This window comes from Lissotriton vulgaris, chromosome 6, assembly GCF_964263255.1.
Source record: "Lissotriton vulgaris chromosome 6, aLisVul1.2, whole genome shotgun sequence".
In the NCBI taxonomy this organism is placed as follows: domain Eukaryota; kingdom Metazoa; phylum Chordata; class Amphibia; order Caudata; family Salamandridae; genus Lissotriton; species Lissotriton vulgaris.
In genome coordinates, this window is record NC_141694.1 from 151,279,783 (window position 1) to 151,306,434 (window position 26,652).

Genomic DNA, 26,652 nt, shown 5'->3' on the forward strand with positions numbered 1-26,652 from the left:
TGGGAAGGAGATGTGTTATGTAGGAAATTACACTTTGCTCTTTCCATAGGTTTGTGACCTTCTGGCACCAATCCCCCACACCCTCGTGCATGTACATTGCGATGCAATCAGCTGACATTCTAGAATGCCAGCTGATTCTAGTGTCAGTTATTGCCAGTTGCAGAGCCGACGCGTTATGCTTCCAGCGTTGTCCTCTCATACTGGTGTGCTGTATATGTACTGCTGTACTTTATTTCTTCAATAAAGCCCTCATACCGTTACCGGAGTCCCCGTTCTTTACACCTTCGTGTTAATTTCTTTCCGTAGTTAGATCATTTTATTGTCTCGTATTAAGGTCATCGTTTATTTTCCTCGTTTACTTAACATTTATTTGCATTTATTACTCTCCCGTAAGGCTGTCCTCGCTGGTTATCAGTAATGATGGCACAGAGACGCTTACTGAGGAGCGCTAGCCAGCCAAATGGTGAGGTGAATTTCTAACAGTAGCGCTCCTCCGAGTGCGGCTGCTTCTGTCGGGCCCTGCAGAGGAAGCCCTGAGGTGCCCATATCCTTGAGTAGGCGGGGCAACCGATAACCATCCAAGCAGTCCCTTAGGACGACAGCCGTCGTGCAGTGGATACACTATTTCTCTGAATATCAAGTATTACACAACACCGGTTCCGTTTCACGGGTCCGCGAGCAGACACCGATTAACCTGCGCTGTTGTGAATGATAAACCGGCTTTGAGTCCTGACGTGCCCAGCTCCACTTTCGGTTCATTTAACGCTATCCAATCAGCCTGTACAACAATCGTGCCGTAACATCGGGCGAGTCTTGCGATTGGTTGGCAGCCTGATCCGAGGGGCGGGTAACCAATAGCTCGTGTCAGCCCACCCTGAGGCCAGGTGCGCCATTGGTTGACGCCGATGAACGTTTGCGCTGCTTTTTAAGATGTCGCTCCGGGAGTTGGGTGATCGGGAGGCTTTGGGTCGGGGAGGGGGACATCGCCGAAGCCTCCGCCGGTCGAAACAGCAACAGCGCCGAGGAAAGGGAGGAGTGACAGCTGTCGCGATGGACATCCTTAAGTCGCTGGGGCATCCGGACGAGATATACAAGTTGCTTAAGTTCAAGATGGGGGGATGCTCCACTATAATGCCTAGGCTGGACTATGTAAGTACACTCATATGTATACACACCTGCGTCTTACACCCTCGCTGACATGATGCTTCCATGTCGTTTACCACAGGGCAGGTCACACGTTCATAAGGTGAAGCCAAGTGTCACATTTTTTTAGCCAGCTCCTGACTATTTTACAGGCATTCTTTGCTTTCTGCGACATATAGCTCAGTTTCACACATTATAAATATGGATTTACGTGTCTCTAAAAACAGAATGGGCAAAAGGCGCACACATAATTTGGGCCGATGTATGTGTTGTCATTGCATAGTATGAAGATGCACAGGACTCAGATTGTTTCTCCAGCAAGGTTATCGGTCAGACAGGTAGCGTACTACACGGGGCCGTATTTTTCTTTCAGTTTTCAGCCTAATTCTAAAATCGAAGTAACTAGAGGCTCACAAATATTGAGAACACTACACAACCTAACACTTAATCTCCTGGCAAGCATCTTTTGAACACCGTGGAGCCAACCCCATCTCTATGGAAACTCCAAGTATAAACTGAGGCACACAGAAAAGGCTTCCCCAGATTACCACACACCTCCAACTCTCACAAATAATCCAGATCATAGCATTTAGTCCATGAGACAGTTTACAATAACACATTCCAGACCTGAAGACTGCCACAAAATCGTAAACAAATTAGGGACAACAATTCCCCCGCCAGATAAAAACTCACCGCTGCCCTTCCTCCTTTTGGACCACTTTGAACAAAACCTGTTGTGAAAACTAAGTACAAAGCCCTAGTCGCAGAGCTTTAATCTGGTTCACTAAAACTGCCCCGAAACACTGACACATTGGCAGAGTACTTCCAGACAATTCCTCGAATCCACCTTGACTCTAACATAAACCTTCAAACCATTGCTCTGGCCCACTTTGAAACCTTGGCAGCAACATTACATGCCTACTGGGACCGACCAGCAAGATCTGAAAGTTCAACCTCGATCCGCCAGTATACTCAGTACGGGTTCATCTTCACTCTCCAGTAGCATTAGTACAGATACATTTTAACCCTCAGCACTGGTAGTACTGCTCTACTTTAAGCGACATTCAACCCAATAGGTAATCCTTCACTCTCCTGCACCTTTGTATTGTTTCAACCCGACCCAGAAGACACTAATCATACTGTCTGTTAGATGGCCAACAAAGAAATGAGTACAGAAAAAGAAACGTAGGCCCTGATTACGAGTGGGCTGGTAAATTCAGAACCTTGCGTAAACCTCTGTTTTACACATGGGTTGAAATGAAAAATTTGGCTGCATTTAACACATCCTATACTTACCGTACCATGCATATTTTGGTGCATTAAACACAAAATCCGCATGTTATTCCACAAACTTGTGATGGGTGTTATTTATTTCATGCAATATTTTATGTACCCTGTGGTATCTCTATTTATTATGTGTGATAAATAACCTACCAACTTTTAATCACGGCTTTAGAATTTACAGACTTCTGTGTCTGCACGTTCCAGATAACATGCAAATGTTGCTTAATTTGTAAAAATGTAAGTGCTAGTGCCCTCTTCAGAAGGCCACTTGAACTTGCACCGCTCATTGCCACTGCCAGTTACAATAATAACACCGCTACTAACCGTCACACTCCTACAAATGGGATAATTTCAGATCCCAAAGCTGTAAGTCTGGCTTTGGCTTCTATTAGTCATTTTTAATGTGCATTGAATTAGTAAACAGCTGTTCTTATGCTTGCCTTCAAATGAAACCAATAACACCACCATGTGGCAGTTAGTCATAAGTGCTGGTGCCGAGTACTAGAAACCACCGGCTCAAATTAAGCACTGCATGCAGCAAGGGATATACCCAGGGCCACTAGAAATATGTGACTTTGCGGCCACCGCGTTTTGTTTACATATTTATTGATTTGCCACATGATCCATCATATGCTGCGTAATCTGCAGATTTTAACAAAAAAAAATGTTTCTAGCTCAAATGGTTCAAATGTTACTAAAAGCGCAGCTCAGGGTTTTGGGGGTTCACTCTTGAATTCTCCTTCTTGTATGTACTGCTTAGCTAACGTATCTAGTACAAATGGTGCTGCATGTGCTGTCAACACATGCATTCTCAAACTAGTAGTTTATACGGTTTGCATTTCTTTTGGGTTTTCAGATCTCCCCATAGGAAAGGACACTGACGTCCCTAAATGCTTTGGGCATGAAATTGAACATGATCACAACAATGTATATAATGTAATGTTTTGAAGTTCTATTTATGCTAAACCGTGTTTGCATAGGACTTATCATTTTGAGTGAATTGGTAGAGAATTGATACAGAAAATGTGAATACATTCTGAAATATTATCAAGAATATGAATGAATAGCAAGTATTCAAGTGGAATAAATAGTAGAGAATATAAAATTATAAGTTAAGAAAATTTTCGTTTTTTGAATGTGAATAGTGCGCAGCGCATCCAAGTCTGTGAACTTGTTATAAACTACTAAAAGCGCAGCAACATTAGCTGCAGCACAGTGGAAGGCCCTTTGCAAAGGTTGGCTTGTCTCCTTTCTGTTTCTTATTTTTATATTTGGGTGTTAAACCAGTACTAATAAGGTGCAACCAATGCCCTAACAGTGTTAACGTGTATAAAATACTAGGTAATAACGTAATACTATGATAAATGTGTCACATTATGCCGCATAGTTTGCCTTTTCTTGCAGCATAATTTACTTAACCCTGACTCATAATTTAGCCCTCCCCTCTCGCATAATTCCAGTGGCCCTGTATATACCCAGACAAACATAAGCATGATCACGGTAACTAGAACGAAAGCTAAACACTTGACATTGAATTTAAATTAACTACTCATGTGGTATTGAAACAAACATCATGAAGGATCAGCTAATTAACACGGCTTAAAACAAAGTGGTCTGGTTACAAATTAGAGATGCAGGACCCTCCAAAAGATAAATATGTTGTAATCTTGGTTTTAAAGGATGCCGTGCAAGACGGTGTGGGTGGGATAATTCAAACCGTAGCTGGGAGCTTGGGGGTGGAAAGGTTTGTACATTTTTAAAAGGCCTGAGTGGGAGCGTTAAGGGAACAAGTGAAACAAGCATTGGCATAGCCAATAGGTCTCGCTTTTGGGACCTTATAAGTATTTAGTTATGCAGCACAATATCCTTAGTGCAACAACATCAACTGTTGCATGGCTAAACGCTTATAAGGTCCCAAAGGCGAGACCTTTTGGCTATGTCTATGCTTGTTTTTATTAGTTGACTCAAAGGTCTGTTGATATCGGTACACAGACGGGGAAAAATAGAGAAATGTTAAGTTGTGTGAGCTATTGACAGTGATTTCACAAATTGTTTTTGCGGTGCAGGGGTCTCCTGTAATAGTTTTGCATTTGAAGGATTTGCTTTCTGCTCCTCATAGCGAGAATCATGAGTTGTTCTGCATGTGCACACTAGACACATACCATTTATCTGCCGCTCTAAAAACACGATCTTTACCGCCCCTGAGCCCTGACACTATTTGAGGCTTGTATCCATTGGGAAAGGTCTTCGGAAGCACAATTAAATGTGGTTGGACTTATACCTCCACATCTGTTTCTTTCATGTTGGGTCTCTTGCCAATTTTTTTCTTTTCCGCAGCCTGGTCTTGGCCCCTCAACAACTCTGTTGTTTACATATGTATTGTGCAAAATGCTTCGTGTGACTGGTGTCAATCCTAGGCAGTAGGAAAAAGAAGGATGCTGGCACTTTAGACATATGAACTGCCCCCACCCTCTTCCTATTATTCCCTCTCTTTCTGTCTTACTCCTAACTTACTGAAAACCGTGACTTGAAGAAACGATTCACAACCTCTCTTTCCTTCTTTCATTTAGTTGCTTACCTGGGAAATGAATCCAAAAAAGAACAAGTGCGCTCCTCGCGCTAAAGGGGGGAAAAAAAAGATGAGGAGAGGAGGAGGCAGCAGGGGTAGGGGAGAGAGGAGGGGGCCTGCGCCTGTTTCCCTTGCTGGAGGGAGCAGGAACCATATGTTTGTAATTAACACATGGTTTGAAAGCTCGCTCCCCCAAGGGAATCTCCAAACGTTCACACGTTGCCTTCGAAGCAATGCAATGCATGCACGTTTTTGGCAGCAAAGCTGAAGCGATTGCTAAAGCCTTTTCCTATGCAACGCATGTGCGCTGCGTTGGCGAGACCTAAAAACTGAGGGCTGGTGGAGGAGGTTGTAATTCAGAAGGTACGAAGATTTGAGGGGGCAACAGCACACAAGAGAGGGTAAAAAAATGCACTCCATTGGAGTGCTGAAACGAAAGAAAAAAGTAGTTCTCTGAATGTATGGAATGATCAAAGACATCAAATTGAAACTAAAGAAGGTATTCTTGAGGGGGGATAAACGTAAGAAGAAGGAGGAATGCTGTCAAATATGAAGCAAGTAGGGGCGTGGCTTGGCGGGCGAAGATGGCGGTCGCAGCCTTGTAGAGCTCCCGCCGGCCCGGACTTAATTCGATCATTTATCCTGACCCCCGAGCCCACTGTTGGTACCCAGTGATTGCTTTCGATCTAGTGAAGTCTCCTGTCTACCTTGGTGTGTCGATCCTGCATTTCTTCCCTTCCTGCGATCGGAGGGAGGCGGCGGCGGAGTGCGGCCTGGTGGCCGGCCGGAGACCGGGGTCCTCGAGTTTCGCGACGCCTGGTGGCAGTTGCGACCTAGCGGGTGCGGGTGGCATCCGCTACGCCGCCCCTGGCTCATTTCTTCGGCCGCGATCGTCTGGAGATCGGGACGGTGCCAACAGCTCCTACCCATCAGCTCACCCCCTGAATGACCAACGAGCGGTGGCGGTGAGGCGTGGCCCCGCGACAGTCTGGAGACGGGGTTCCTTGTGCCCCGAGGCGGCCGGGGACGGACTGGTGGACGGTAGTGGCATCCGATCTGCCTCTCCTGGCCCGGCCCGCTGGATACGGCTGCCCACAGACCACGGACCCACAGATTCTTCCTTTTGTACCTTGGACGGCTGCTTGTGGGGACGAGTGCGGGTGCGGCCTGTCCCGCCGGGGTGACGCCGGGACCTCGATTTTCGCGACACCCTCTCTGGGGCCTCATCTGGGCCGTCCCGCTCAGGACTTGCGACAGTGCCCGAAGGTTCGAGGGTGGTGTCCGCCCTGCCCGGCGCTTGCCATGACCAGGGACAGAGGAGGTGGCCCGCCTAAACATGGCCCCATCGATAAATTCACCGGGCCGAGTGGTGGCGCCGGGGCGGCCGGTGGCAGCGGCGGCCCCGGGCCGGACAATGCAGCTATACTGGCGGCCATCACCCAATCCCGAGGCATGCTCGATGCCAAGATTGGAGCGGTTGGGGCGGATGTCACGCTCCTGCGCCAGGACCTCCGCAATGCGGTGGAGCGGATCGCTGGGGCTGAGACCCGTATCACGGAGACTGAGGCGGACATTAGTGGCCTAAAGCAGCGACTGGCGGAGGTGGAGAGCGTCCAAAAGACACTGGCGGCCCGCGTGGAAGATGCAGAAGGGCGCGCGCGGCGCAACAACCTCCGCTTCATTGGCTTTCCGGAGCGGTGCGAGAAGGACAACATGGAGCGGTTCCTAACCGGGTGGCTGGAGAGCTGGCTCCCCGAAGGGGCACTGTCTACGTGCTTCGTGATTGAGAGGGCCCACAGGGCTCTGACCCAGCGGCCACCGGAGGGTGAGCGCCCACGGCCAGTTATCGCTCGCCTGCTGAACTTTCATGACCGGGATGTTATCCTGCGGGAGGCGAGGAACAAGGGCTCGCTCGCCTTCGAGAATCATACTATCATGATTTTCCCGGACTACACGAAGATGGTGCAGCAACAGAGGCAATCCTTCATGGACGCTAAGGCTAAGCTTAGGGGCCTCAAGCTCCAATACTCGCTCCTGTATCCGGCTCGCCTGCGAGTAATATATCAGTCTCGGACCCATTTCTTCGATTCGCCGGAGGAGGTGTTCCGCTGGACCGATGAGGCGGTGCGACTCCGGCCCCATGCCCAGCCGGGGCTGGACCCGGGCAGGTCCCAGGGATCGTCGCCGGAGCGGACGGATCGCCCGAACAGGAAGGGCCGCCATCGGAGGTCTCGCTCCAAGAAAAGATCGGCTTCCGCCTGTGCATCGCAATCGGGTGGTGCCAGGGACTCGGAATACTCCGACGCGGGCAGCTGAACATTGCTGGGCCTACACGCACTTTGTATGCTGCATACTGAACTGCTCTGCTTTGGCTGGTGAGACTGTTTCATTCTGTCCTTGATGTGCCAGTCGGTTCCCATGTGAAGACTTCAGTTATTGCCGTGGGGATGCAGTGGGGCTCGGAGGGTACCATTTGCGGGCCTCAGACCCTCACGGGTGTGAGTGTTGTTGGGGGGGTGGTGTGTGTGTGTCATTGTGGGGTTGTGGGGATCCATTGGTATGGCGGGCCCTGGGTCCTCTGTTTTGGACCCGGGTCTCTCCATGCCGCGACAGATACTTCAATGTTTTCTGAGGTATTGGGGTGGTGGGTGTGGGGCGTGGGGGGGTGTTCTGGTGTTGCACTTGTTGGGGGGGTTCTGGGTTGGGAAGGGGGCGCTGAGTTTGCGGGCTGGGGGGGTGGGTCCACACATGCCTGAGGCTTTGATTCTTGTCGATTTGCGGGTTGCACCAGGGTGGGAGGGAGGGCCGGATTCTGGACTGTATATTGACAATGGCTGATACTGCACTTATGTCTCCTTCAAAGACCCTGCGGGTGGTGACATGGAATGTGGGGGGTATCCTGGATAAGATCAAGCGTGGGGCTGTGCTGCGGTGGGGGAAGAGGGAGATGGTGGATGTACTCCTGCTCCAGGAAACTCACATGCTGGGCTCCAAGGCCCTTAGCCTTCAGAGGTTCGGTTATCAACAGGTCTATCATGCTGGCTTTACGAGGGGATCACGGGGGGTGGCCATATTGATACATCGTAGGGTGGCCTATGTCCATGAGAAGCAATGGATTGATCCTCAGGGCAGGTTTGTCTTTGTTAAAGGCCTACTGGGTTCCGAGCCGGTGGTCTTTGGAAGTGTCTACGCCCCTCCCCCCCTGCAATGGGCATTGTCTGAGCGGCTGTTTGCGTTGTGGGACGAAATCCCCGAGGTCCTGACCGTGGTGGGGGGTGATTGGAATGAGGTCATGGATGTGGGCCTGGACCGCCTGAGGCGAGCGCATGTAGTGTCTGACCCCCTCCCCCCCCCCCGCGGCTGCTCCCACCCGATTGTGTGCGACTGTGCGTAGTCTGGGCTGGATTGATGTGTGGCGGCATTTTCATCCCGCAGTGCAGGCCTTCACGTATGTATCGGCGGTGCATGGGTCCTTCTCGAGACTCGATTATCTGTTTGTACCGGGTGCCTGTCTGAGCCGTGTCAGGGACGCCACGATACTCCCCAGGGGCCTCTCGGATCATTCCCCTGTCCTAGCCACCGTGACCCTCCCCTCTAAACGGCAACCCTTTCGCTGGCGTATGTCCGCCTGGCAGCTGCAGCGGCCGGAGTACGTGACGCATTTACGCGAAGAGATCGATCACTTCTGGCGCGAGAACTTGGTGGGGGGTGTCGATGCCATTGTTGTGTGGGAGGCGCTGAAGCCTACGATCCGGGGCATTGATATAGCTTGGTGTGCGGCCGCTCGGCGGGAGCGTCGGGAGGCCATTGTGACTGCCGCGGCCCGCGTGGAGGAGCTGGAGCAGCGTGGTCGACTCGGGGGTGATGAGGGCGTCGTACGACAGCTCCTGCAAGCCCAGCAGACGTATTCCTCGGTCCTGTATGAGGAGGCCCGACAGGCGTGGCTCGCCACGCGCAGCAGGGTGTATCAGTGGGGCGATAAGTCCTGCACCATGTTACATAGGCTTTGCCAGGCGACTTTCCAGCCCCTTGAGCTGCCCGGCCTTACGGCGGAGGACGGCTCGGTCATGACCGACCCGGGTCGGTTGGCGGCTAGCTTTGCCCGCTACTACGAGGCACAATACGCTCCTCGTGGCCCCTTGGTGGAGGGCGAGATTGCCTCATACTTGGACGACCTACTCCCGCAGGCAGTCTCGGAGGAGACTAGAACGGCCTTGGAGGCCCCGCTTACGTCCGAGGAACTTGGGGAGGCCCTTGGCCAGTTGAATACTGGGAAGGCGCCCGGCCCGAGCGGTTATCCTGCCGAATTTTATAAAAAGTTCCATGTTCAGCTGGGACCCCACTTTCGCAACGCCCTGGAGGCAGCGCGGACTAGAGGCGAGCTGCCACCTGACTGGCGTCATGCCGAGATTGTAGTCTTTTTGAAGCCAGGCAGGGCGCCGGACCGGCACGACTCTTACAGGCCGATCTCCCTCCTCAACATCGAGGCCAAGATTTTGGCGAAAGCCCTGGCGAACCGCCTTCTGCCCCACATCGCCGACCTGGTCCACCCTGACCAGGCCGGGTTCATGCCGCGCAGGGCCACCCGGCATAATATCCGGCGGGCGCAGGCAGCGATCGACGCCATGGGTGCTAGGGATGAACAGGCCGCACTCCTCCTTGCGGACATGGACCGGGCCTTTGATTCGGTGAGTTGGGCGTATTTGTTCACCTTGTTGGCCCGCCTCAATCTATGGCCTGTCTTCTTGTCCTATATCCGTCTCCTCTACACCAATGTTACGGCGTCGGTCCGTGTAGCCGGTGCGGTCTCAGGGCGCTTCCAAATCGGACGTGGTACTCGGCAGGGCTGCCCGCTGTCCCCCTATCTGTTCGCCCTGGCCATGGAGCCCCTGGCGTCGCGGATACGAATGGATGCCCGTATGCGTGGCTTTGTCTGGAACGATACCCTAACAGATAGGATTGCACTCTATGCAGACGACGTCCTCCTGTTCCTTACCGATCTGCGGCGCTCGGGCCCTCGAGTTTTGGAGATCATGCGGGGGTTTGGCGAAGTCTCGGGGCTCCACCTTAATCTGTCTAAATCGACCCTGTGGATTCTACATGGCGGAGTGGTTGCCGACCCTTGGGCCGCCGACCTGCGCGTGGCGACGGACGGCCTGAAGTATCTGGGTGTCTTCCTCTCGACCTCGCGAGCCGTGGCCTGGACACGCAGTGTCTTGCCGGTGTGGGAACGGGTCCAGACTGATGTCAAAACATGGTCCAGGATGCCCCTTACAATCTTTGGGAGGTCGGCCATCTTTAAGATGGTGGCGCTGCCGAGGCTGTTGTACCAACTCCAACACTTCCCGCACCCTATTGGCATGGAGTGGTTCCGCCAGGTGAACTCTGTGCTGAGCCGCTTCCTGTGGGATGGCGGTGCAGCCAGGGTGGCCCTGAGGACGTGCTTTCTGTCCACATACTGTGGTGGTTTGGCCACATCCGACCTCCTCTCCTACTACCAGGCGTCACATCTACTTGTCCTTAATGACTGGTGGTACGGGGATAGGAGTGACCCGGCCTATGCCCTGGAGAGACATCTCATGGGAGATCGTACGCTCCACACCATTCTTTATTCGGCCCGTATACGCCGTGGGTTGCCGTCGGTAACTAAAGTGGTCTTTGCAGTGTGGCGGCAGTCTCTGCGCCGCATGGGTTGGTGGGGCAAATTAACGGCTGAAACGCCGCTGTGGCACAACGGCATGCTCCCGGAACTGGCGGCCCTGGCCGGGTTCGAGGGTTGGGAGGCTATTGGAATTACACAACTGGGCCAGGTCGTATCAGGCGCCACCCTCAAGTCCTTTGAGGAACTCCGTGTGGAGTTCCAGATGCCTCAGTCCCAGTTCTTCCGCTACCTACAGCTGAGGCATGCCCTCGCCCCGAGCATTGCCGGCCTCGACTCCCTGCCGGAGTTCAGTCCGATTGAGGCGAAAGTGTTTATGGGAGACTTGGGAGACAAGAAGGTCTCTAGGATCTATCAGTCACTTGTTACTCACTGCTCATCCACTCTCAGCTCCCTTCGGGAGGCGTGGGAGGTAGACGTGGGCGCCCTGGACGAGGATGATTGGAGGGAGGCGCTGGAGTCCCCGCGCGGCACCGCTATTGCGGTTCGGTTCCGCCTGATACAATTCAAATACCTGCATCGTGCCTATTATACACGTGAACGTCTGTGGAAGGCTGGTTTGATTGCGTCATCGGAGTGCCTGCGCTGTGGGGAGGTGCCTGGCTCCCTGCTGCATACGGTGTGGTCGTGTGGTCGCCTGGCTGGATTCTGGAGGGGCGTATGGAGTTGCCTGGCTGAGGTCCTGGGCTGGGATCTTCCTCGAACCCACCGGCTAGGCCTGCTGCACATTATGGAAGGGGTTGGGGGCAACATGGATAAGCGTCATCTGTTGCTCCTGGGCCTGGTGGTTGCTAAGCGTGACCTGGCTCGGGCCTGGAAATCTGTGAGGGCCCCCCCCCCTGTCTGCATGGAAGGCTGGGCTGGACTACTTTATGGGTCTTGAAAAACCGGTCTTTGAGGCGCGGGGCTGCCCACGCAAACATTTCAAGATCTGGAAGCGGTGGGCCGACTACCGTGTCCTGTCCTTGGAACCCCCGGCGGAGCAGGAGGAGGACATTTGATCGCAGTGACTCTTCTGGCCCACATGGCAAAACCCTGGTTGCATTATACCTGCTTCTTCTCTGTGTATCGTCTTTGTGTTGCTTCTGTACATGTGTGGCGGGGGGGGGGTGTTGGGTACGGGTGGGGGTGTAGTTGGGGTTGGGGTGGGCTGTTAGGGCATTTTTAAAGCTGAGCTTCATTGACACTTGCTTCATGGAATACTATGTATGTTACTATTACATTGATACTGTTGTGGGGATCTTGGTGTGTGAAGATACCACATTCTTGATACTCTTTTGCTCAATAAAATTGGTTGTGGAAATATGAAGCAAGTACATTATATTAACCAAAAGCAAGCCAATAGTAATAATAGGCTGACACAAATCCCAGTGCAAGTATTTATATTTTCCGTAGTAATCTTCATTAACAGTCAGCTAAAATTGTCTGTAGGCAAGACTCAAAAGTTATTGCGACCACAAGCACCACTATTCACATGACATTACAGAGTACTCCGAAATGGTTTACAATCTCTACAACAATGTAACGAGACAGAACACACTTGCTATTTTCACTACTACTTTATTTCCAGTTTCAGGCATATAAAAAGGCTGGATTTAATGGGCAGGGTGTGACATGCTAAAAGCTTGATTGCCTGATCCTCGAATCGTTTTTCCCTATGCAGAAGGCCACAGCTATTGGAAATCACCCAAGCAGCATGTTTTATTGTGAGCTCATGCACTTGTCTGCATTCTGGCCCTTTTGCTGTGCGCCATGCCATCCCCAGGATTTCATCAAAGCCTTGCTGCCATATGAGTCAGTGAATAACTCTAACTGCCGCAAGATCACCCAAGGCAGCTGCTGGATCAGTCTTCCTGAAAAAAGTGATCAACGTTTGCAGAGCTTCTAGTGTCCTAACATAGTGATGCTTCTTGCATAAACCTGTTATGGGTCTTATTACCCTCTTCACAAATGCCTTGCAGAGCAGAATCTTACCTACCGTGCAAAGTTGACTTTGCCTAGCAAATCCTCGATTTCTCTTAGCATAGCCGATGATTTAAAATAAACAGTAGCTGAAACAATAGTATTCAGATATGCAAGAGTTTACAATAGCATAGAATAAAGAAAAACATGTGTCAATAATAGCCATAAAGAAGGAGCAGTACATAGTTGCACAGCATTCTAAGCAAGGAAACAAGAAAGTTTGTGGGGTAAATAAAGCATGGGGGCATGATAATGACAATTCAGTCCAGGCTGGTAGAGTCCAACATGAACAAGTAGTCTTGTGGTGGTTGCCATATATCTTTAGGTCTCGAAGTAATTGGCTGTAAAGTTGCATAGTCTTCACTGGTTTTATCACAAAAATCATAATCCTCAGCCTTGCAGAGTCAGGGCCGGTTTTGCTACCCCAGCGTAGCGCAATCTCGCATTTAGCAAGCAGCAGAGCAATAGTAGTGAATCAGCGCACCACGTTGGGGACATCATCAACATTCCCCAGGAATGGGGAGGGAGTAGATTAGTCAATGGAATTGGTATGTTGAGGAAGAGGGATCGGAAATGGGGGAAGACTACCATCTTTATGATTGTCACGCGACCCGCCAGCAATAGAGGGAGTTTTATCTACCGATCCAGCTGTGTGGACAGTCGGTCACTAGCTGAGCTGTAATTGAAGTGGATCATATGTTCTTTGTCCTTTTGAAGAGTGGTGCTCAAGTATCTGGTGGAATCCTCACACCAGGATAGGGGGATTCAGGAGGTTCAAATACAAGTAATAGCAGTGTGCACAAGTATAATTTTGTCATCAGTGTCTCGATTCTCTAACTTTTCGTGAGCCCACGGCTTAGAAGTCACAGTTCATGCAACTAATGATCAACAAAGAGTGAAAAGGAGAATATTATTGTAACTTTATTGTTTATGGTTTGTCACGGCTCGCCAAATGAGACCCCAAGAGCGCGTAATTGAATGCTCCAATCAAGTTTTATTTCAAGCAATAAAAAAGACAATTAGGGGCGGGATCCGGAATTCTTGAAAGGTATCCTTCAGGATCTGCCTTCCCTCAGGCCGTTCCAGTGTATACACTCTCCGGGTAGCTCAAAAGAAAGAAACAAGCACTACCGTTAGTGCAATAGTCGTGGTCAGCAACCAAACGGGGAAAAGGGAGTGAGGGACACAACACCGCCTTTAGAACACAGTGTGGAATGGGGCAATCCGTCACCAGGAGGGGGGGGAAGGAATTTAGTGGAGTATTCTCCCAGCCGGTCAATAGATTTCACAGAGTCGCGTGGTGTGATGTACCTCCGACTCAGCTGATACCGGTGCACCCACCCGACACCCGGTCTCCACAAGCGATCACGCAACTGTTTAAGTCACGACCCTCCTGGGCCGTGGCGGGGCACTGCGTCCTCCTCCTCACAATCGCTGGTTCCCTTCTGCAGGCAACCGTCCCTCTCGCCGCTCCTCCGTCGTGTCAGTCGTTCTCCGGCGTCTTCATGGGCTTGGCTGTAAGCGTCTTCTTCCTTCTGGTATTGGACACACCCTTCTGCGTCGTCCCGGCAGATATCGCTCACGGCGTAGAGCTCGTCCGGCCTCCTGGGGGTGTGTCCTTCATTCTCAGGCAGTTTCTTAAAGGGCTAGCTGCAGGGTTGCACCCGCTCCTCACTGTCCACAGTACTCTGTGGCTGTAGGGGAGAAAAGAGACCACTATGTGGAAGTGTCGCTATTCCTGGGTCTGGGGACCTCGGCATCTGACATGGTTGTTTTCACAAACCTTTACAATATTTTTAATCAGGTAAATCGCACATATAGTTTATAAAAATAAAAAAAATATTCATTAATCTTCAATAAATAGTAATAATTCCAGAAGGTTAACATATTATTGCGTCATGTATGATTCAATTGTAAATACAATAACATTTATAAATCCATCACATCCAGATAGATTGATCAGGGAGTCTTGTTCATCTGTTCCAAGTCCCCTTTATTGAATTCTTAATTACAGGTGTACATCAGCCTAGCTAATGCGTTTCGTCCAACGAGTGGGAACCGGATCTAAATGTTTGTCATAATTTAAGCACCTTAGATGGATATCATCATGACAATGGGAGATGAAGAAGACTCCCTGATCAATATATCTGGATGTGATGGATTTATGAGATTTATTGTATTTACAATTTAATCATACATAATCCAATAATATTCTCCTTTTCACTCTTTGTTGGGATTCAGGAAGTACAGGCTTTGTGATGGCAATTGGGGGGGGGGGTGTGAGTTCTGATTTGGCAAAAATTATGTCAAGGCCAGAGATACAGAGGATGATCTTTCTAATAAGCAGTGTGAGATTGACTGTGGGTGACGAACAATAAGGAGTATGTTATTCACATGGAGCAACAATAATAATCGGCCTGGACGGAACTGCAGACCCAGATGAAGGTGCTCTCCTGCAGGTGGCCCACTAACTGGTCCAAGAACATGATAATGAGAAGAAGTGAACGAGGGCCTCCTTGGCGGGTCCCCCTGGACATTGGGAAGTGGCCAGTAATCGAGCCATTGACCTGGAGTTGAGGCCGAGGGTTAGAATAGAGTAGCTTAATTGAGGCAGGAGACCTAATTTATCGAGTGTCGCCCTAAGGAATGGCCATTTTAGAGAATAAAATGCTTTTTCGGTGTCTAGAGTGCAACGGCTGCTGGGTCCTCCAGGGAGATTCTGTTCAAGACTGCAAAAATGGTCTGCAGGTTTCGGGAGATCTGTGAAGAATTAAACCTATTTGTATGGACGAGATGATCTGTTCCATGAAAAGGAATAGCATGGTTGCAATTACTTTGGGCATGATTTTATTATCCATGTTGACTAAAGAGAGGATGTGATAAGAGGTGCATACGTGAGTGTCGTTACCTGGTTTTAATAATAAGGTGATGACCGCTTCCTGCAGTGTGGGGGTGGTGAAGAATACCCCTCTTGAGGGCTTCCGCATATAATTAGTGCAGATGCTGTACAAGCAGATGTTTATACGCTTTGAAAAGTGCGCTTGAGAGTCCATAGGGGTCTGAGGCCTTGGATCCATTAAGAGCATCTATGGCCTGCATGATTTCCTCACAGGAAATAGGCGCACTTTAGAACTGAGACCTCACTAAGCCACACCAATGCGACTTTAGCAAGTTAACAAGCAATCGCTGCTATATCACCTGGTGTGTGAGAGGAGTAGAGGTGTTCATTATAGCGCAGTAACTCACACGTGATACCTTCATTGTCGGAGATCAATCCGACCTCAGCTGCCTGTAGAGTAGGAATATACCTGTTCGGCCTATTAGGGTGCATTAGACATGCTAGTGTGCGACCGCAGAGTTTCTCCTCGCCATAGTGCTGGGCCGTCGCCTATTCACCTAAGTAGGCTGTATCCCTATTTGGACAGATCTTGGAACTCTTTTAACAAGACAGAGGGGTGATGAATTTGAAGTCTTCAGTGTGATTGACAGTCTACACGATCTAAGGTATGTAACTCCGACTCAATACAGGTAAGGCGTATGCAAATATCTCATAGAACGCCTACATGTTTCGAAATACAGATTTCACGTATATATGGCTTGAAGGCTTACCATATAGTAGCCTGTGTGGTCATCGAACTGGTATTAAGGGTAAATACGGTCCTGGAGTTATTAGCGGAAGACCTCATCATGCAGAGCATTACAAGGGAAGCGCCAACTGCACTTCCGCCCATTCCCATAAGGCATTTCCAGTACCAGCCATACCGGCGCATTGCTCGAAAGCATGAGTGGAAGGTGGGCAACATCGGTTGCCCACTGGGTTGCATTCACAGAGTTGAGCCAAGTCCACACCCATAAGGGAGCAGAATAGAAAACCTATTCAGAAGAGGTGGGGTGTTTTCAGCTATATTTTAAACTGTACCCTTGTGCTCCCTCAGCTTGTCCTGTGGTAACCTGCACAGAGTATGTAGTTCAAACCCTAGGGATGTCTAGCTGGTCACCGGCTCCACTGTCTTGTCTTCTGCCAGTCAACACCCAGTATCTCTGCTAGCTGCAGAAGGATGCTAGTAACTCTTCCTCACCCTGTGCCTGCTGCCACAACAAACGCAGTCCTTCAAGTAGTGTAATTTACCTCCCCCAATGTGTTACCTCTGTCGTGCCCATCCAAGACAGTGCTAAATGTCTCGGAGTATGAGCATGACATGTAGCAACCCATGGGAAAGCACATATGGTAGTGCTGACCTAAAAAACTGCAATCCCAAAAGGTGGAAGCTGGGGTGCAAACTGATATTCCACTTGGCCTACAGTATAGGTTCTAGAGGGTGGGCATCCTAGTGCATAAATCTATCCAACTTTCTGTGATAAACACATGGTCTGATACACATAGAAAATATGCAGGCAGCACTATCAGGGAAATGGGAAGGCGAGACACTCAACATTATCTCTAATGATATCCCCCCAGGCTACACGGGAAGGCATTTCAAGAAGTATGGGCCCTCTTGTTTCGCCTCCTAGAGGGCAAGCTGCTGATGGTTGGAGGCTACAATCCTTCCCTCTGCGATATCATGAACAGCTGACTGGACAGTCCCGTTGGCTGACTTTCTGGCAGACCTGGGACTCAAGGATATATGGCACGCCCATAACCTGACTGAACGCCAATACACGTTCCTTTCAGGAGCCCATGGAAACTTCTCAATTCAGCTATTTCTTCACCCTGTCATTCCAATTCCCACACTTTTGAGAGGTCCGTCACCTGGCTAGGGGGATCTCCGACCATTTTCCTGTTTGAACGACTTATGGGCAGCCTGACCGAAGTAACAACATCTGCATCTGCCCCTGGTACCTAAAAGTATCACACATACGCACTGGACTCTGTGAAGACATGGAACTATTCTTTGATGAAAACAATGTCTCTGTAGTATATCTGCGGACTCTCTGAGAGGCATAAAGGGTCAGGGCCTCTCACTGATAGTGGGGCATAAGAAGGAAAAACGAGTCTGCCTGGAGGCGTTGAATTACGAATTTCAGGGACTGTAGGCAGGACTTACAGATACGAACCAAGGAGGCTTACACCACCAATTTATTTTAAAACAACGGGAGTACTGAGGTACTGCTGCATAGGCCGCTAAATCTGCTCACTGAGAAATCCAACACCGCCTCAATGAGGTAGGTGATAGAGTGGAGAAACTCCTAGCCTGGCTTGACACAAAGGAGAGAGCTAACAGATGGGTGCTGAAACTCCAGACTATCGGAAGGAGGAGCTCATGAAAGGTAGGCTGGAAATAGCACAAATCTTGGCGATATGGTATACACAGTTGTACTCCCTGGTGCACACAGCATCAGTGGAAGTCCATTGAGCTGCTTTTTGATATCCTGCTCCCAAGTCTCTCACTGACTGATGGAGAGCTACTGTAACAATAAATCATTATAAGCGAGATAGCCCGGGCAATGCGCGACCTGACCTGTACAAACTCGCAGGCTCTAAAGCCTTCCCCTTGCGAATGTTTTTGGAAAGCTGTGAATTGGTCTCTCGCCGGTGGATCAGTGACTGGTGTTTATAGTTTCCATACATCAAGAAGGCAAACCTGAAGACTGAGCTTCTTGTAGACCAATCTCCTTGCTAAAGGCAGAAGTTAAGATTCTGGCAAAAATACTGGCATCTTGTTTGGTCCAAGTGGTCCAAACTTTGGTTTATCCAGATCAATCTGGATTTGTACTGGGGACAAGTACCTTTCTCAATCTGTGTCTTCTGCACTGGGTTCTTGGCTGCGTGCCTGAATTGGGTGAAGACGCACTTATTGCATTTGATACAATTTAATGGCCATACATGTTTGAAGTACGGACGAGGATGGGCTTCGTCCCACGCTTCGTACCGTGATTGTGGCTGCTCTAAACATCCTCTGGCCCAAGTGACTGTAAATGGTGGCACATCTCCAGTGTTCCAGCTCGGACCCTAACTGGGCTGCCCACTTTCCCTATTGACATTCGCCTTAGTCCTGGACCCCCTAGCCATCTGGATTAAGTATGATTCCCTTGATCAGGGGTTTGAGGTAGTTGGCGAACTGGAAGGACAGCATATCCTTGTATGCCAGATAGATCCTTCTATTCATTTCAGACCCTGTCCACATACTCCATAGGAACCTCCATATATTGTTTTGTCTGTATTCTGACTACACCATCAGCTGGAACAAATCTTTATTTTACCTCCTCCCTGGTCAAGCCCCACTCCTCCCTAGGGACTTGGAGGCTCAGATTGTCGAAGACTGGTTTAGTTACCTGGAGATCTATGTCGCCACAGATCCAGACGTCTTCTAGGCATGCAACTTCCCCACTGGCGTGCCGGAGGCGGGATGTCTTACACTGGAGAGCCCTGCCCTCGTCACTGCTTGGAAGAGCCGCTCTATTTAAAATAATGGCATTACCTCACTTTCTCTATGCCCTCCAAAATACACCGTACCCAGTCCCAGCGTTCTACATTCAAAACATCAATTGTACAACTGGTACACTGCTCTGGGATGGTGGGCTCCCACTTTATAGCCACCAAGAAACGAACTTGAGGAAAGTAGGACAGTGGGATAGCCCTGCCTGATATACAGAAATACTACTGGGTGGCGCAGCTCACTGTCATTAATCAGTGGGTCTACTACTCGCTAGAAGAGCCAGTATATCGCATGGATAGGCACTTCATGTTGCCAGGAGGATACCTCTGGGCCATCTATGGCGAGGTCACGGGACGTCTCATTACCGAGCCGAACTGCGACTACACTTGTTCTCTTTCATATTGCGCTATGTGCTGTGAGTGTGAGACGACGAGGAAAGTTAACCCAGGCCTCACCTGTATGGGACATAGCCCAACTAGATACTGGGGACTCAAAGTCTCTTTGAATGGGATCTAATTGGCCTGCCTAAGGTGGGAGACCTTTGGCCACAGGTTGGGGTGACTCCATTTGCGGACTTACTGACTGAATACCAACTGTCCCCCAACAACACCTACTGCTATTTGCAGGTCCGGCATGCACAACAGATGGCACCGGCAAAATGAAGGGCTCTCCCCAAATCGTACCCACTGGAGGACAGACTATTGACTGATCATATGCCCAGACGAGCAAAATCCCTCACTTACCATAAGCTAATAAAAAAATTCTCCTTATACCCTGACAAGGCTACAAAAGCACTGGGAGAGAGACCTGGGGTTGGGCTGGAGGACGATGAATGGCCTGAAACCTTGGCTTCCCCCGTGAGGTGGCTACAGGTCTAGGTACCATCTGATCCAACTAAAATTCCCGCATAGATGTTACTATGCAAGCACAACTATGATGCAGTTGGGGAGATTATCAACAACATCATGTTATAGAAACTGTGGCCAAGTAGGTATGTTTCTCCATATGACCTGGAGCAGTTGGATAATTCAGTAATACTGGCTATCCGTGACTGTATGTATGAATACTGCACGCAGGAATGACATGGGGGCAGCTGCGAAGTGATGCTTATTAAATGTTTGAAATGAGACTGACCTTCCCCTAATAGATCAGATATGGACGACCCAGGATTTTGTGGTGGCTAAATGTAATATCACACAACTATGGAGGTCGGACCTGGCACCACAATAAGCTGATTGAAAAAAAGACATGGGCTTGGATGGCGTGGAAGACGGAAGCCTAAGTCCGGAGCCTCCACCACCCCGAGTAAAATAACGGCGACTGCAGCGGCGGAACAGCCCCTGGCAAAGATACAAACAAAGGAGAAGGTGTCTGAAGCTGAGAGGCACGCAGAGGCCCAACCGAACACACCGAGGAGGCAACAGGAAGCTAAGGAACGAAGTAAGAAAAATAGAGAGGAGGAGGAGGGCAAAATGGTGGCGAGTTGAAGGGTGGCAGCTGGCCACTAACTACCCGGCAGGAACGCAGTAAGCGAGCGAGCTCCAAGGCCTGGAGCCAAGCAGCGGGTCCGGACAGCAGAAGCGAGAGGCAGAGGCGAGCCGGTCAGACGGGAGCGTTTTGGTCATCTTCACGAACGAAAACGAAACTGAAAGCCTCCGACGCGGCCATCTTAAGAGGGCCGACAGCACAGAGGGATCGCAGGCAAGCGGGGGTGAGGCGGGCGAGGCGAAGAGGCGGATGAGCAGCAACCGCACACTGGCACACCTACAACCCTCGCAAAACCCCACGAACAGCACCACAACGAGGAACCAACGGCGCAAGTAAGCCCCGAGCGGAGCAGCAGGCGAGCGGCACTAACGGCAGCAGAAACGGACGGGGGCAAATACGCGATAAGCGCCGAGCAGCAGCCAGCCGTCAGCGCAGGAGCTCACGACCCACACAGAGCGTGGAAGCCCGCGGCCTTAGCGCTACCCAACCTACTCAGATCGAGCCCCACTCTCACCCGTGGAAAAGGAACCGGATCTCCCCAGGAAGTAGCCATCTTGGTGGAGGACAGCATAGAAGTAACCAACATGCGGCAGAGCCGAGTAGAAGCACAAGCAGAGGACCAAGCCCTACCCGGACACGCACAAATAACCAAACAGCCAAAGAGGAGGCAAATTGATCTCGCTGTCTCACACACCGGGCACAAGGAATAGACCGGAACTGGAGCGGCCATCTTGGTGAGAGCACGATCGAGACGGAATCAAGCAGGAGAGCAGGGGCCTAAGACTCACGGGACATGGGGGAGCACTAATTGGTACTGTCGGACTGTAGACACATCAAGCGGAAAGGGAGAAGGACCCCTTTTCGCACCAAAAGTAACCACCGGTACAAGGGCGGCCATCTTAGGAGGGGAAACAAAACGACATCAAACAAATCTGCCACGACCCAAGCCACGCACCTTGGGGGAACAGCCTAAGACCACACATGCTCAAGCAGTTGCGGCGGAATGCGAGCGGGGGCACAACAAGAGACCTAGGCACCCACACAGAGACATTCCCGGTACCAGAAGGGAAGGCCAACTTGGCGAGGGAAACGGACGAACACGAGCGAGAAGGACAAGATCCTACACAGGATCCTACACACAAACAAGCAGAACCAATCCCGCAAACAAACCAAGAAAATAAAAAGTACCACAACTGACCGGAGAGGCAACCACCTTGGAGGAAAGACAAAGGAACAACCCTAGAAAACATTGGGCACCCTGAAGGACCAACCAAAGGGAAGCAAAATCAGGCTCCAAGGAACCTACGCAAGGCAGACGAGCCCTCTGAGCTGGCGGGGCGAATACAAGAACTAGGACGGTCAAGTGGCCAAGCAGATTCCGTGAGGAACCCGCACCCACACAGAGGGGCACCACCACAAAAGTAGTGAAAGGGGACCCCACCAAGCAACAAAAAGAAGGAAGACTCCACACCTACCTGGTCAGAAGGGGCTTTGACACAATGGCGGGACGCGACAAGAAGAATGCCAATGACACCAAAAAAGTCAGGAAGGATTACCCCGACTCCCCAAACAAGCTCAAAAACGGCCAACATAACGAAATAACGCTGGACACTCTCCTTAAAAAAATCAATGAAGGTAACGAACTTGCCAAGGCTACGAAAAAGACAATTGACAATATTCAGATGGAGCTGGCAGCCATAAGGGCAGACCAAAGCAAAACAAACAGTAGAATCGACGCAGCAGAGAAAAGGATCAGCGACCTAGAAAACGTAACTAGCGTAACTCACAAAGACATAGGCATAGTAATAAGGACAATAAACAACCTGCAAAAAATGATGGCAGAGCAAGACGATAAGAGCAGGAAGGGGAACATAAGGCTCCTAGGTGTGCCAGAAGGAGAAGACGACCCCCAAGGCTCATGCGCAGCCCTACTAGAGGACCTCCTGCCCAAACTGACTGGTCTGAAGTTCAATAGACTATTCGAAGTAGATAAATCCTACAGGGTACCAGCAACAAAGCCGCCACAAGGCAGAGGCCCAAGACCAATCATCTGCAAGCCGCTGCGTCAAACCACACTGAAGCAATTTTCGCCTTCGCCAGGAAGGGACAAACCTTGCGAGTGAACGGGCAAAAGATCATCATCACACAGGACTTCTCCAAGCTCACAGTTGAGACCAGAAAAGGTTTTCTAGCCCTGAGAGATAAGCTGCGGAAGGACAACATCACCTTCAGTTTTGCCGGTCCGGCAAGGATGAAGATAACAGACAGACGTGGCACCCTAATTTTCGATGAGCCCAACGAACTTAGGAGATATCTGAGAGGTCCAGAACCAGAGAAAATGGAGGCACAAAACCCAGGAGCAAAACCGAGAGCCTCCTCAGACACAGCAGAAGGTGGAGCGGAGGAACGTTGACCCAACAAAAAGAGAACCCAAAAGGAATAATGAAACCGAGAAATAACTGGAGACACCCGGCGCCCAGAGACTATGTTCAAGAGACTATAACCATTTCTACCTCAGACCCACGTACATTATTCTCGCAGGGAAGGGGAGCGAACTGTCCTACTTGAATGACAATCTACCTCAGAAGCACCGGGGCGACGATGGAAACACAGGATGGTGCACCTATATCCTGTTAACCTTAACCTTGTTGTATATAAAACTGTTACGTCCCAACTAACAAGCCAAATAATAAGCAGCAGGACATAACTGCGACAAAGGGCTAGTGGACAAAGACTCGGGGGGGGGGGGGGGTAGGGGGAGGGAGGGCCCTTGCTGTCGCACGTCCACAGTTCTAAATGCGGGAGTAGGGGAGGGGAAGGGAGGGAGAGGTAGCTATTCATAGTACAGAAGTATGCTTTTCTTTTTCTCTATGTCTTTACAATCTCTATGTCCCCATCCACACCCATCCATCACCCAGGGGAGGTAACCTCAACCAGAACACACAGGGCAGCACCGCTTAGCAGAAGAGCAGGATTTAGCACACTCCAGGATCTGCAGCAGATAGGGAGGGAAGCAAGTCTAGCAGAACTCGAAAAGAGAAGTGAACACGATAAACCACCATGACGACACCAACACAGACCAACATATGCTCAAACCTTAAAGTTGTATCCCTCAATGTGAACGGCCTCAACCACCCCATCAAGCACAGGAAAACCTTAGACTGCCTAGCGACACTAAAAGGTGATGTGTACGTCCTACAGGAAACCAGGCTCTCAGAAGAGGACGCAAATCGCCTCAAAGCGAGATGGATAGGCGAGGTCTTCTGCTCACCAGCCATACACAAAAGGGGTTATCACCATAGTCAGTAAGAAAGCCAAAATGACACTAGAAAACAGCTGCACAGACGGAGATGGCAGACTACTACTGACAAGCTTAAAGAGAGTGGAAGAAACCAATTCACGTGGCCAACGTATATGGCCCGAGCGCAGATGATAAAGACTTCTGGCACAGCGTACGATCCAAACTAGCGGAACTACCTCAAGGATACCTTCTCCTACAAGCAGGAGACACGAATCAGGTCCTAGATCAGCCCATAGACAGGCACCCATACAGACCTAGTCACGACTCCCAAAACCAGAACATCCTCAAAGACATACGCACCAAGCTCCACCTTAAAGACCCGTGGAGGCTACAACACCCAGACGCGCGGGAATACACTTTTTACTCACACCCACACAACTCCTACAGCAGGATCGACTACATCCTGATGTCAGCCACACACACCTGATTGACCAAATGGACATTGCCCCTATCACCATTTCAGACCATGCACACATATCACTCTCCATGAGCGGTAGACACAATGACACTCCAAGCCGCAGATGGAGGCTCAATAACGACATCCTACAACACCCAGGTAACCTAATCGAAATCAAGGAGGCCATAAAGGAATACCTGGAACTCAATGACAACGACGAGGTGAATAAAGGCACCATCTGGGATGCCCTAAAAGCCACACTCCTTGGCAAACTTCTTAACATCAAAGCAAGGATGAACAAGGATAGAAACAAGAAGATAGCCGAACTAGAGGAACAGATCAGTAACCTAGAAAAAGGGCACCGTGCAAACCTCACTGACAAGAATACACCGACAACACTAACAAGGAGGAAGTACGAGCTCAACAACATTCTGAGCGAAAGAGCGGGCACGTGCATCAACAAATTCAGAGCAATAAACCTCTGCTCCGCCAACAAAGAAGGGAAAGAGCTAGCGTCATACTTGAAAGCCAAACAGAGGCAACACGCGATCGCGGCGATAACGGACAAAACCAACACAGGGCTCGACAAATCCACTCGACCGCTCTCATTTGCGAGGTAAATTTTATGAGGTCGAGCTATTTTTAGGTCCTACTCGCCCTTTCTGGCGAGTAGGAAAGCATACTAACTTTTGTCCTCCTTTGAAAATGGAGCAAATGTGACAAGACAAGATTTAAAGACCTTTTTATTGTTCACAAAGCAAATGAGCAATAAAGATGCCTTTAAATCTTGTTATCTTGTCACATTTGTTCCGCTTTCAGAGACGGAGGTCAAGTAGGTTACTGTCAGGTCGAGGAGTTTTTTTTATAGTACTAGACCTGCAGGACTAGTACCATTTTTCAGATTTCCCGAGCCCTGCAACAAATCGCAAACAACCAACAAAAGGATCCTAGAAGTCTTCAAACAATTCTATCAGAAGCTGCACAGCTCCAACAAGATCCTAGCGGCAGATGGGGGGCGGGGGGGCGGAACTGCTGAGCAAACTTACCTTACCAACACTAACAACGTCCCAGAAAGAAACACTAGAAGGAAACATCACAGATGCAGAGATAGACACAGCAATAACGACACTCAAATCAAACAAGGCATCAGGGCCCGACGGGTACACGGCGGCGTTCTACAAGGCCTTCCTAGAGGAACTAAAACCGACCATGTCGGAGGTCTTCACCCAATGCATCCGCGAAGGGCGTATGACTGACTCCATGGCGGAAGCCAATATCATCGTGATCCCCAAAGAAGGGAAGGACCTCCAATACCCGCAAAGCTACCGCCCAATATCACTAATCAATGTAGACTGCAAAATTTACGCAAAAATCCTTGCAAACAGACTAAACCTGGTCCTGCCTCACCTCATCCACAACTCACAAGTAGGATACCTTAAAAATAGACTGTCCCAGGACAACACAAGACTACTATGCCACCGCATCAACCAAACAACGCACAGCGCAGACCAGGCGGTGATGATAGCGTTGGACGCGGAGAAGGCCTTCGACAGGGTCTCCTGGCCCTTCCTTGACCTATGTATGGAGAAATTCGGCCTAGGCACCAAATACAGGGGCATGGTCATGGCACTGTATAACAAGCCGAGAGCCAGGGTTGGAGTCAACGGCGGAACATCAGAACCACTAACTCTGGAAAGAGGAACAAGGCAGGGCTGCCCTCTGTCTTCGGGCCTCTTCCTACTAGCGCTAGAACCATTGCTAACAATGATAAGGGTGAACCCAGACATAGCAGGAGTCCAAGTCAAGAGCAAAACAGTGAAACTGGCAGCGTACGCAGATGATGTGCTAATCACGACGAAAAAAACCAACCACATCCATCGCTGCACTGATGAACTCCATAGAAGAGTACGCAAGAGCCTCAGGATACAAACTAAAGAAGGACAAGTCGGAGTGTAAACCGATGCACGTGCACACAACAAAAGCGGTACTGGGCAATTCAGGTCTAGCCTGGCAGACAAAACCCCTTAAATACCTGGGCCTCCTCTTCGGCAGAGACCTCAAAGCAACGCTGGAGCACAACGAAGAAGCTACCTTAAAGAAAATAAAGGAAAGACTGGACCTATGGTCCCCCAAGTACATCAGTTGGTGGGGTAGAGTTGAGACAATAAAAATGATGGAGACGCCGATCATCAACTACACGCTCAGCATGCTGCCCCTAACAATGACATACTACTTCCACAAGAGACTTGACAAACTGCTGAACAAGTTCATATGGAAACGCAAGAAACCAAGAATCAGCCTACAGAAACTGAGGCTCAACAAAGACCTGGGCGGTCTGAACATTATGAACTTTAACATTTTTCAAACCGCATGCCTAGCTAAGCAGGGAATCTTCTGGATCACCAACATGCAGGACTACGAACCTGAGTGGCTAAAACTGGAAAGGAATATTTTTACGGGGGCTCAACCCAA

General features: G+C 50.0%; 1 protein-coding gene across 1 annotated transcript in view; it reads left to right on the forward strand.

The window, feature by feature from the left end:
* Window positions 1-838: 838 nt before the first annotated feature.
* Window positions 839-26,652, forward strand: part of FDFT1 (farnesyl-diphosphate farnesyltransferase 1) — a 204,768-nt gene continuing 178,954 nt past the window's right edge. The window contains exon 1 of the mRNA XM_086926190.1: window positions 839-1,149. Within this exon, the coding sequence (XP_086782316.1) occupies window positions 931-1,149 (219 nt within the window). The 5' untranslated portion in view covers window positions 839-930. The remainder of the gene's footprint in view (window positions 1,150-26,652) is intronic.